The sequence below is a fragment of the Aethalodelphis obliquidens genome, unplaced genomic scaffold, assembly GCF_003676395.1.
Source record: "Aethalodelphis obliquidens isolate GAN/ISIS:26980383/991018 unplaced genomic scaffold, ASM367639v1 scaffold4, whole genome shotgun sequence".
Classification (NCBI taxonomy): Eukaryota; Metazoa; Chordata; class Mammalia; order Artiodactyla; family Delphinidae; genus Aethalodelphis; species Aethalodelphis obliquidens.
Genome location: NW_020837948.1, coordinates 57,681,303 through 57,694,540, shown reverse-complemented (window position 1 = coordinate 57,694,540; position 13,238 = coordinate 57,681,303). Strand labels below are relative to the sequence as shown.

The 13,238-nt window shown below is 42.1% G+C and overlaps 1 protein-coding gene across 1 annotated transcript in view; it reads left to right on the top strand.

Annotated features, from left to right (window-relative positions):
- The window catches only part of SV2C (synaptic vesicle glycoprotein 2C), a 245,242-nt gene that overhangs the window by 56,091 nt on the left and 175,913 nt on the right, over nucleotides 1–13,238 (top strand). The window contains exon 2 of the mRNA XM_027100796.1: nucleotides 4,648–5,328. Within this exon, the coding sequence (XP_026956597.1) occupies nucleotides 4,749–5,328 (580 nt within the window). The 5' untranslated portion in view covers nucleotides 4,648–4,748. The remainder of the gene's footprint in view (nucleotides 1–4,647; nucleotides 5,329–13,238) is intronic.

Here is a 13,238-nt window from a genome sequence, read left to right as displayed (position 1 = left end):
GAAGAGTGTTTGGCTCTCTTGGCTATGTTTTTAAGGGCTGTTGGGTTCTCTGAATGATAAACTAAGAGAGCGTCAGCTTCATATTGCCGGAAGCATTGCCACCAAACAACAGGGTTAGCCTATCCTTTGCTGCTGTATAGCCTGGCATCACCTTTTCCTCCTTACTGATGTAACTTTGGTCTGGCATCCTCTTCCAGTACAGCCCTGTCTCATCCACATTAAAAACCTGCTCAGGTAAATACGTGTCTTCATCAATAATTACTCGAAGCGTTTCAGGAAATTCATGGGCTGCTACCGTATCTGCACTCGCTGCCTCGCCACTTACTTTTACATTGTGAAGGTTGGCTCTAGCCTTGAACGCATAAAACCAGCCGTGGATGGCATTAAAAGACATGCCCTCTGATTCTTCACTGTGTTTCTTCTTCAAGTCTTCATAAAGGCTTTTAGCTTTCTCTTGAATCAGCATTAAGCTGAGCAGGACTTGATGCTGAGAAGTTTCTCCATCTCCATCGCTTTTCCACGCTTCTTCAATATTATTGTCAACATCATTGACACAGCAGACTTCACGTTTTCATGATCTTGTCCTTGTTCTTTAGAATAATGCCAGTGGTTGAACAGTTCACGTTATAAGAACGAGCGACATCTAGCATCTTTTCACCTCGCTCCACTCAATTATTTTCACTTTTGTTTCCATTGTTATCACTTGGCGCTTCTTAGCAGTACCAGCTACATCTCTGCTGCTTTTACCCTTGCCTCTGAACATCCTGGGCTTGATATAAAGATACTCTAGTACTGTACTCTATACAGTACTGTATAGTAAAGTACACAAAAGCACAGCCACTTGTAGAGGATGCACTCACGTGACAATGTATGCCAGACACACGGAATAACTTACGTGATTGGACGTGCAAACACACGTTCGCATCTTTTGACAGTTCGCAACTTGAAGGTTCCTATGTAGGGCACTTACTGTAAAATTCTTATCACAGTTCTTGGCATAGAGTAAACACTACATCAACCGTTTTTCATTAAAACGGTGCCTGGCACGTATATGTGGTGTAACTGGGTGATTCACCCTGAAACGGAGGTATGTTGTTTGCAGACATTGATGATGTGATAAGCAGCTGCTCATGGACGTCCCTTAGGCCACCCCTGGTGTGCAGGCCACACCTGAGAACTGCTGCTTTGAGGCAGGCCTGGCCTTCCAGCACAGATCCCAGGCCGCCATCTTCCTGGTGACCTTTGGAAGGAGCCCAGCTTTTTGCATTTTTCCATTTACCAGAAAGAGTAATAGTCATAGATAACTCTCCCCCTGTGTAATCTGCCCACTGGCCAAACATCTTGCATATTTTCCAGGTATAGGTGGTAGAAACTTACTTTCCGGTTTAACATTTTATTTTGGGGCCATCACAGATTCACATGAAGTCCTCGGTCTCTTGGTGTTATTTCTTAGGACTTCATGTGAATCTGCAATGGCCCCAAAATAAAATGTTAAGTCCTCCGATCCTGCCCTTCCCCGAGTCTTCCTCCAGTGGCGACATCTACAAACATCTGGATTTAAACCGAAGTTTTGAATAAGAATTCCTCATTGCCCGTTGTAATGCAAAAGCACTGAAAAATCTGCTTTACTTTAGTGAGACTACAAACTGTAAGACCTAATCTCTTCCGTCAACGATCCAGAAATCAACTGGAGCCTCGATTTTCGGCTGAGGAACCCAGAGTCCCAAAGAGAACTTACAGACACGCCAGCTTTGTTTTAACCTCAGAGTCAAAAACGGTTTTACAAGAGGTGTTTTTTTTCTCTTTTTCAAAACCAAAATGTTTAATTGTAAAATTTTTTTAAATGTCTTCATTACTCATGTGATTGGATTCCTTAGGGAGTTAGAAGTATCCGTTTTCTAGTCACAATCATGACTTTCAGGACACCATGCCTGTTTCCTGTCATCGACGTGGCTCCCATACTAGGAAATTTTGGTGGGTGAGAGCCCCTTAAAGCCTGTGATGAGAAGATTTGTGCCTGGGAACGAAAGCAGGAGAGTCAAATACAGTCAATTTCTTTACTGTTTATTAGAAAAAACAATTGAGGAAGCTTCCCGTCACTAACCAGCATGCTGTTTGTAGATGGCATGTCACAGGGGTCAGGCTCTGCTTTCACACTCACCGGTCTTTTCATTTAATGGTGTTTTTGCTGCCGTGGTGCCCAGGAAGCAGCTGATGTGCCGTGTCTGATTTAACCGTCCATTTATGAATGGTAGACCAGTTGGCTCTATTTGTTGTGTGAAATCTTTTAATTTTGCTTTTCATTTTTTAAGTAGGAGACATCTCTCCATCGCCAACATCCTCTATCGTCATCCTCCCTTCTTCTCTCTTCTCCTGCCTCCCCCTTACCTTTCCGAGTGCTCCATCCTCAACCTCGTTTCTCACTGCCTTCCCATCTTACTCTCCATATGGATCCTCCCATCTCTCCCTTCCCCTGCCTCTCAGCTCTCCAAAACAGAAAGAAAAGGGAGAACAAACAGGGACATCGTTAAGACATTTGGCAAAAAAGCCTTGTAATCATATGTTTATTTTCATTTCATTTTGTCTTTTTCTAAAACACAGGCCTGAGCAGAGCCGTGCTTCCGTTTTGCCTACTGGCCATTTGCAGGTATCCAGTGGTAATGATGCCCAGTCCATTTACAAACAAACATCTTTTTGTCTCTATTGCTGGGTGTGTCTGTCATGTCTGGAAGAGCAGTTTAAATGTACATTTGTAATAGCCGCTTACCAAGTATTTTACACTGGATGCAAAAGAAGAGAGTAGAAATGGCCATTCTATGAATCAGTATTTGGAATACTGCTACAGCACAAGGCTTGGGGAATTAATGACGGGGGAGAATGATTTTTTTCACCTTCATATCATTTCTGTGCAAGGTGGGCCTGATATTGGCTGACTTGGGCCACCAGAGCAGACAGTTCAGTGGACAGTGAAAGAAGTCAGCCTGATTGAGCCAGGACCTAAGGGGCTGTCCACGAGAAAGGACCAAGTGATGGGTCCTGGGAGGCTGCTGACTCTGGTATCCAAGGCAGCAGCTAACTGCAGTCAGATAAGGTGGCAGGCAGTGTGTGTGTGTTAGCGGGGTGGGTGTCTAGAGATGAAGAAGGTAGGGACAAAGCCTGGGGTTCTTACAGGGTGCGTTGGGAAGGGAGTGGCTTCCCTGTCCCTGCTGGCCTGGGGGTGGCTTCTGAAAGGGCACATCCCCACTGGACAAGTCACATGTTCTAATTCAGTGATTGTCAAAAATGTCTGTCAAATCATTTGATGAACGCTTCCAATTTCCTACAGATATGACTGCCATACTAGGGGAGAATACTCATTGTCAGTTTGGGGTGCCATGTGAGTCTCTGTTATCATTTACTGGAAGGAGATACAATGAAGGTAGAAAGGAAATGTATTTTATAAATATTTATAGGCATAACTCAGAGATATTGCTGGTTTGGTTCCAGACTGCCATGGTAAAGTGAATATTGCAATAAAGCAAGTCACACAAATTTGTTTGCTTTCCCAGTGCTGTAAAAGTTACGTTTATACTATACTGTAGTTGGTTAAGTGTGCAATAGCATTATATCTAAAAAATAATAGACCATACCTTAATTAGAAAATGCTTTATTGCTAAAAAACGCTAAACATCACTTGAGCCTTCAGCAAGTCATAGTAGTGACATCAAAGATCACTGATCACAGATCACATGACAAATAAGGAAAAAGTTTGAAATATTACAAGAATTTCCAAAATGTGACAGAGAGACAAAGTGAGCAAATATTGTTGCAAAAATGGCGCTAATAGATTTGCTTGACCCTCGGCTGCCACAAACCTTCAACGTGTTGAAAACACAGTATCTGGGCTTCCCTGGTGGCGCGGTGGTTGAGAGTCCGCCTGCCGATGCAGGGGACAAGGGTTTGTGCCCCAGTCCGGGAGGATCCCACATGCCGCGGAGTGGCTGGGCCCGTGAGCCATGGCCGCTGAGCCTACGCGTCCGGAGCCTGTGCTCCGCAACGGGAGAGGCCACAACAGCGAGAGGCCCGTGTACTGCGAAAAGAAAAAAAAAAAAAGGAAATACAGTATCTGCAGAGCTCAATAAAGCAAAGCACAGTAAAATGAGGTGTACCCATATATGATTTGATAGCATTGTGTATAGGGATGCTTGCTTATTGTTTTGTTTGTTTTTTCATTGTGAGGGAATGAGGTCAGACAGGATTCTTTTATTATTCTGGGTTTGCCTTTGCAGCATATGTATGTATCTGTGAGCAATATTACTTGTCTCCGTCAGGGTCTGTCTTTCTAGCACTTTCGAAATAAGTTGGATGTACTTATAAAGGTGTTAAGATATTCCGTTGTATTTTCAGGGGAATGCTTGTGCATTCTATGCAAACTTACCCAGGAGACAGAGTTCCTTAAAAACAATAATAATAATAGTAAAAACCCTAAATACTCCAAGTTCTGATCTCACTTGAGCAGAGAACCAGCAAACTGAGTGCTCAAAAGAAAGGAAAAGTGAATTCTGTGTCTAAGTCTATGGGACCAGTGAAAAGAGACCAAGAATTAGATGGTGAAAAAGACATGGAAAAAAATTAAAAATATCTTCTGTGGTTTTTCTTCTCTTGCAGTTCCATTTTGAACCCAAAGTGGATGATGCTGTCAGGACTGAACCACTGACCAGAGTCTGTGAAAAATTCCCATCTTCTCATTGGCCATCAGTTGAGGTAAGATGGAAGACTCCTATAAGGATAGGACTTCACTGATGAAGGGTGCCAAGGACATTGCCAGAGAGGTGAAGAAACAGACTGTAAAGAAGGTGAATCAAGCAGTGGACCGGGCCCAGGATGAATACACCCAGAGGTCCTACAGTCGGTTCCAAGACGAGGAAGAGGATGATGACTATTACCCACCGGGAGAAACCTATAATGGGGAGGCCAATGATGATGAAGGCTCCAGTGAAGCAACTGAGGGTCACGATGAAGATGATGAAATCTACGAAGGGGAGTATCAGGGCATCCCCAACATGAACCAAGGGAAAGACAGCATTGTGGCGGTGGGGCAGCCCAAGGGCAATGAGTACAAGGACCGCCAGGAGCTGGAATCAGAGAGGAGAGCTGACGAGGAAGAACTAGCCCAGCAGTATGAGCTGATAATCCAAGAGTGTGGTCACGGCCGCTTCCAGTGGGCCCTTTTCTTTGTCCTGGGCATGGCCCTGATGGCAGATGGCGTGGAGGTGTTTGTCGTGGGCTTTGTTTTGCCCAGCGCTGAGACAGACCTGTGCATACCAGATTCGGGATCCGGATGGCTAGGTGAGTGCATCGTGTCAGAGAGGCACATTCTGAAACTGCTTTATTTGTTGAGGACAGTTAACAAATAGAATAAATACTTTTCGTATGGAGCCCTGCATTTTTTCCAACACCTGAAAAATTTTAAACATGCAAAGGAATCAAAAGAATGGTACAGTGATGCCCATATATATCCACCACCCAGATTCTCTAGTTAAGATTTACTGTATTTTCTTTATCACCTAGCCATCCATCTATCTGTCTGTCTATCCATCAATCCCACTTTTATTTTTATGCATTTTGAAGTAAGTTAGAGCAATACATTTTAACTTACACTATTACAAATGTTGCATTAGTTTCTCCTTTATTAACTTCCAAAGCCATTATATGAAACTTATCTGACACTTTTCTAAATACAGAGGTTAATTCTATAAAACTCTGACTAATGTGATATCAAATTTCAAATTTATCTATAACATTATGGTTTAAATAATTTCGGGACTCTAACAATTTTTATTTTTTCTATAATCTATGTGTATGTTTGCTTGTTGGTTTTTTTCAGTTACCTTTACTTATAGAATTGTCTCTAGATTACTTTTTCCTTTTCCAAGTTTGTACCTTTTTGCCTACACTGGAAAAACTTCCTTTCCTCATAGGACTTAAAAATCGATTTCAAATCATATTAATATTTAAATTATATGTGTTAAAATAATATCTCTCTATAAAATATCTAGAGAGCAGGTTTGATTTTTGTTTTAAAGTTACCATGCACTCAAGGTTCGTATTGTTACACAGCTGTAGTTAACATTCCCACTTGCCTATGGGAGTGAAAATAAGAAGGCCAAGGAACATGCGCACAGCAGACTATCCCCAAAGCTTAAGGTCCACGTCAAACACTTGGTACATTAAGTCATGAGGCCTTTCAAACCCCTTTTGCTCAGCTCACCTCAGAGAACATGTTTATGTGCATATTAAACCTTTATGTGTTTCAGAGTCTGTGAAAGAAAGAAAGAATACTTGGTGTCTCTGTTTCCAAGGGACTTTTTAAAACTAAAGTTTGAAAAACCAAAGCATACAAATCTTTTTGTAGTTTAGTAACTCTATTAAGTAATGTTACACTTATTGATGCTGAGAATTTTTCTGTGTAAAAAAAATTAAATGTCATCTACTTACCTGCTCTATGACAACATAAGAGAGAGAATCATGCATGAGACAGGATTTACATCTTGTTTCTCTTATATGATCCACTCCTAGCATCTGTTTCTTTTTTTATTTTTAAATAGTCATTATAAAATTTTATTTTTAAAAAATTTTTATTGAAATATAGTCGATTTACAATGTGTTAGTTGCAGGTATACAGCGAAATGATTGTTATACCTATATATCTTTTTTAGATTCTTTTCCATTATAGGTTATTACAAAATATTGAGTATAGTTCCCTGTGCTATACATTAGGTCCTTGTTGTATATCTATTTTATATATAGTAGTGTGTATATTTTCATCCCAAACTTCTAATTCATCTCTTCCCTCCCTTTCTCCTTTGGTGACAGTAAGTTTGTTTGCTATGTCTGTGAGTCTGTGAGTCTGTCTGTGAGTTTCTGTTTTGTAAATAAGTTCATCTGTATTAATTTTTTAGATTCTGCATATAAGTGATATCATGTGATACTTGTCTTTCTCTGTCTGACTTAGGCATTTGTTTCTTTAATTTCGTACCTGGAAGAGATGGATCCGTAGAAGCCAGGAGGGGTGAAGGAGAGGGAGTGGGGACGTATATTGATTGCATGGCTTTTGCTGTTAGATTCATTTGTGTGTTCAACTATCAAAATGGAAATCATGGTTCAGAGGAGGGTCCTTAGTTATTTGTCAGATTGATCATTTCAGCATATCTGTTTCATACGTAGCACTGCATTTTGTTTATTGTTTTTTCCTTCGTGAGCAAGTCTACCCACTGTAAGCCTCGGAGTCAAAATATTTATCATGATTTTGCTAATGGAATATATCAGCAGAATGTTTTAAGAAGACAGATAGTTAGAAATACATCTACACAAATATTCAATACTTGCAGGCTTAAGTTTAGAGTAGCAAACTTTTCATGTTATGATCCTAGCTTTTGTATTGGAAGCATTTCAGAAAAATCTAAGCTGAGCTTGCCCTTTATCTTCTCTGTGCTGAATGGAAGTGCAGTATCACATGCGGGGCTCCTGTCAGTCTTTCCCATAAACCCATAAACCCTGATGGTGCTGCACACTCCCAGGTGGCATGCACAAGTGTAGATAATGCTGGGGAACAATAGGAGCGCAGATATTTTCATCTCTTCGTAAATGTTGCCTGCTTTAGTGAATTAAAAATGTGGCCCCAGGAATGTGTGGTTTCACTCCATGTTGGGAGTCCTCCACAGAAGCATTTTAATGGTCTCCTAACTGTGCCTTTCAGACTCGCATTTCAATTAATTTGCCATTGTAATTTCACTTATAATTGCATTCTAATGGAGTCTTTTTTAGACAAGCATGTAAATTGTTTTGCCATTTTCATTTCATCGGATAATAGCTTTGTAATATAATTACCACACTAAGTCATAGCAGTGGGATCAAAATGCAAGAGAGGAAGATGCATGACCCATGTTTGGTAGCCTTGGGAGGAGATAAATTTGCAAAATAATTTCTCATTTGCCACTAAGCACTGTGTCATTTCCCTCAAGGAAAACTAGGAATGAAAAATGCTAACCAATTTATGTTTTAATTTTGGGGAAGATAGCTCCTCTCTTTGTGTTTGCTAGAAGATTGACTTCCAGGTAGTCAAGGGCATACCTTGTGTGCGTGTGTCTGTGCATATGGCCTGTGTGCATATGTAACATTGTTAATCGGGCTGGGAAGAGGTTAGAGCAAATATTTAATTAATTATCTAATGAGCTGTCCTTTGGGGGCATAAGTACCATCCCTTTAAGATGATCCATTTTCTATTGCCAAAGTCTGTTTACTGAGAATTTATTATGTGCAAATCACAATGTTACCACAGGGGATAACAGGACAAAAAACAAAAACAAAAGAGGGTTTGTGTATCCAAGGAAGTCATAGTTCAGCACGGAGAAACGACAGATGTCTGCACACCGCCAGGACAAGGAAGCAAGTATCAATAACCAGAAGGGAAGTGTAAATAAAGAGACTTCAGGCTGGGAGCCCACGTAAGGGGTACAGACCTGACTGAGGCACTGGAAGGAAGGTGTGGATTGGAGAGCTGGTCCAGGGGTGGAGTCAGTAAGGATCTGGTCATTGGTTAGTTTGGAAGGGGGAGGAAGAGGGCAGTTTCTGAAAGGAAGGCGATCCATCAAGTTAGGTAATGCAGAGTATAGGTTTCAGCATGAGGGAGAAAGAAGAAAGGTTTAGTTTTAGACTCATCACTTGGAGATTTGGGGGGGCGAGCAACCGAAGAAGAGCGCCCAGTGGGCCACTGCCCATTTGGGCTAAGGTGCCGAGCATTTTGAGGGCCATCTCATTTAAGATGAAACTGCCCACGACCTTAACCAGGGAGAGGGCGGCTTCCTGCCAGATACTGCTTGTGGGACTGGTGGTGAGGAAAATGTCCTCAAGGAGGCTGTAAAGAAGCATCCAGGAGAGAGAGGAGGTCCGCAAGTTGCTGGAAGAAGGAAGGGATGTGCGAGTCTTAGGTGCTGCCCAGTCTTGTTGTAAAGATTGAAACGGGCTCCTCAGGCCTGGCATGTTAAGAAGGTTTTGGCTGCTACTAATGGTTCTTCAAACAGGCACGGCGTGCCGGGCTAGGAAGTCTTTTTAAGGGAAGAGTCTGTGTATCGAGTGAAGTGACAGTACATCCTCCAGATTCCCAGCCCCTGTCACAGGGTCGCACAGGCATCAAGCATTCTCCCTTCCCAGTGCTGTGCCTCACAGCTGATGCAGTGTGAGTGAGCCCTCTCTGACCACATCTTAGTTCCTCTAAGAGTAGTTGAGCGGGGCGGGTTGGGTTCTAAGGAAAGCCCCAGGCAGGAAGGATGTGTGGCGGTATCAGCCCTAAGGCAGCTCTCGCCCCTCAGAGCACAGCAAGCACCTCACTGGCTGCTCTTTCCTTGTGCTCTTCCTTCAGAGGGGGCTGTTTCCTCCTGAGACCCACCTAGTGAAGCAGGAAGCCTGATCATTATTGGTCTGCCTGCTTTCTGGATGGGGATCACAAAGCTTAGTAATTTTCAGGAATTAAAACATGATCGTGGCCAAGTGTTGACTAGTACAAAATAGATGGAAAATAATATATCCTTAACCAAAGCATAGTGGGAACTAAGCCTGAACTCAATGATAACTAAACATCATCTAAGTGTTTCTTCTATCATTTATCAACTATAATGCCTAATTTCCACATGGCCTGGTGATTTTCAGGATGAGTTTTGGTAGTGTAGTTGGGACAAAGCCAGATTACTGTAGGATTAAAAAGTGAAAGGAGGGCTTCCCTGGTGGCGCAGTGGTTGAGAGTCCGCCTGCCGATGTAGGGGACACGGGTTCGTGCCCTGGTCCGGGAAGATCCCACATGCCGCGGAGCGGCTGGGCCCGTGAGCCATGGCCGCTGAGCCTGCGCGTCCGGAGCCTGTGCTCCGCAACGGGAGAGGCCACAACAGTGAGAAGCCCGCGTACTGCAAAAAAAAAAAAAAAAAAAAAAAAGTGAAAGGAGTTAAACAAAATGGAAATAGCAAGGCCATTTCATTCGATAAGTATTAGTTGAGCACCAACTGTGAGCCAGATACCTGGCAAGGTACATCAGGAGATATTCTGATGAGTATATTGTGATCTGTGTCATCCAGGAACTTTTTTTTCCAGTGGTATAAGTACCTTGTGGAGATCAATGTAAGTACATTATGTTTTTTCCATGACAGAGTTATTGAACACAATGCTGTAGAATCACAGAGGAATTCCTTTGGGAAGTGGTAAAAAATTAATCTAGGAAGTGATATTTAAATAGCGTTTTGAGGAATAAATAAGAGTTCACCAGGCAGAAAAGAGGGAGAATGGCATTCCAGGAAGATGTTAAAGTTGTCAAAGGATCTGAACTTTGTGGGGGGTTGTGGGGAGTTCGCCATGACAGGCAGATCTTGTTGGGGCAGACAAGGTCAAGTTGTGGGGCAAATTGTGAAAGACCTTAATACCAAGACAAGGGGGTTGGGTTTTATTCTGTAGTACGCAAGATGGCATCATCAGACCTGTAGTTTAGAGAACCACCTCTGGCAGCAGTGTGGGAAGTGAATTAGATGGGAAAGAGTCTTATAAAGTCAAATGGACATGAAATCTAAGTCTCTGCTACTTACTTTACGTGTGATGATTTGCAAGTAATGGACATTTCTCTGTGCCTCACATCTGTACACCGGGAATAAGAATACTCAATTAGATTGGGAGGATCAAATGAGAGAATGTGTATATAGCTTTTAGCAAAGTACCTAATATGTAGAAAACCCTAATAAATGATAGTTGCTATAATAACTGTTAGAGGCATGAAAGTCAGTTAGGAGGCTAACAAGAAAGTGCGGGCAAAAGATAGTAGACTCTTGAACTAAATCAGTTAACAGGGTAAGAATAGGGAAATGTTTCTAAAAGAGACATGGCAGGATTTGGTGAATGAGAAAGATGGTAAGTAGAGAATTGAGGATGACATCCAAGGGGTTGGGCTTGAGAGGCTGGGCGAGCATTGGTATGGGCAACTGAGATTGAAGACAGAGAAGACAGAGCACGTGGGGATACTGATGAGGTCCATTTGGAGGGTGTTGCTCTGATGGGTAGGAGAGTAGTCAGGACCAGAGGATAGACGAGGGAGTCTGAAGAGGGAGGCGAACCATGGAGAACATAGCTAAACAGAAGGCAGAAAATGGCCAAATGAAGGTACCTGTCAGTTTAGCAAGGTGTTGGAGAATCTTTTGGCCCCCAAATATCTGATAGCCAGAAATAAATTCACCTGCATGGGGACACTTTTAAATTTGAGGTATATGTTCATTTAGACACTTTGGTTCTGTGTAGCCCTCTTTGGAGATAGATGGAGTAGGGGAGGGGGTGGTGATGGGACCTGCATCACCAGAGCAGACTCAGATTCATCTCCTACTTCTGCAGTTTATGTGAATAAAGGATTCCATAGCCAAACAGCAACAACACAATGTTTAAAGGTATCTTCTGGAATATCAGTGACTTCAGCTGCCGCACTGGTATTACAGTAGGTTCAGTGTTTGATAAAGCAGTATTTATGGAGTGGTCATTATGTATGCGGCATGGCCCAAGGCCCTGTAAGGAAACTGAGATGAATAAGGCTTGGTTCCTGTTATCAGGGGAGATCATGGTATATTCCAGGTGTTGGTGCCTTAGTGATGGAGGCAAACCCTGTCGTCTTAAAGATGAGGGTAGGAGACCTAGGGAGTTCGGGTGACTTGCCTAGCCCGTGGCTAGGTATTAGCTGAGACAGACTATAGAACACACGCATATAGAACAACTCCTAATCCCACGCTCCTTTCCAGTTCTCTAATATTTTTATTTAAAATGCTCTTGATTGGGTTTGCTCCTGGAAGAATACAAGGCTCTCAATGATTGGCAAGACTGTGTCACTCTGGTATCTCAAGCAATGACCTAGAAATTCACTTTTTGCTTCTGGACTCCAGTAGTGTAATCACCTGATGAACTTACACATCTTTCTCCCTTTTCTAAAACCCTAATAGAAGGTACCACCTGTTTTTTGTATTTATAGGAAGCACATAATGGCAGCAGTCACAAGTGAGAGATTTGATTGCCTTGGAGAATTAACCTATACAATCAGCCCGTAGTGCAAAGTCATCTTAAAGAGGCAGAGTAGCAGAAGTTAAAGAGAAGGAATGTAAGCCCCTTGGGACCAGGGGGTTTTGTGTGTTATTCACTATTGTATTCTCCCTGCCCAGATCAGTGCCTGGTACATGGTAGGATCTCAACAAATATTTGTTGAATGAATGAATGACAGTCTTTGAGATCATTAACACTTTAAGACCCCATTGAAGGTATAGACATATCTAAATTAAAATGTGTTGTTTTGAATGGGAATTCAACAGTAATGGAGGAACACAAAAGGGAAAGTATAGATACAGATGTTGGCAATGCCCTTCTAAATGCTGCTCGGGGTTGGGGTCTCCTGACCAAAGGATTTAACCTGTCTGGTTTGAGGGCTACATGTATTCCTATCGTAGCGAAGGCTGCATTAGGCAGTGTTGGCCTAGAGTTCGTGAAGGTATGAATCCTGTAGCTAAGACCTCTTGTTCTAACTCTATGCTCCAAAGTAACACGAAGACTTCAAGTTTAGCTCTCTAGAATTTGCCCATCAGGAATGTGCTTCCCAAAGGATGCCAGTCTTCTTGGCAATTCTGTGGTTTTTTGTTTTTACTAACTGGGCTTTTTCCATCAGTCTATGGTGAGGTTGACTATTGGGAGTCTGCTTCTGAGAGACAGATCTCTCCTTGGTGTGCTGCCATGTCCGGTTTCTGAACATGTAGAACCAAGGTCCAGACCAGGATTGGGAGGAAGTAGCTATCACCCTGGGAGGCCTACTTGGGTCATCACCTGGGTTTCCCAGAGAAATATCCCATCTGCAGTACATACTAGTTTTCCTTTAAAACATCTACAATAATGGCTAGATTTGATTGGCATATTGGGCAAAAGCAGAGCTAGACCAAGAACATTTAAAGCATTAAGAAGAGTATATTTGTATGTATGGAATTTTACTTGACCTTTTTTTTTCATTTTTGGAAGCTCTTGAAAGTTTTTAAAATATTTCTAAATAATTCTAGAATAAATACAGATTTTTGTGAGTTTATGATATATTTCTGGCTAGGAATGGAGCAGTGATTTTCACTTTACTCAATATTTTGCTATCAATCATTTCAAGGCAGACTCTTTGGCATTCCTTTATCTCCCATTGACAACTGTAGTGTTCA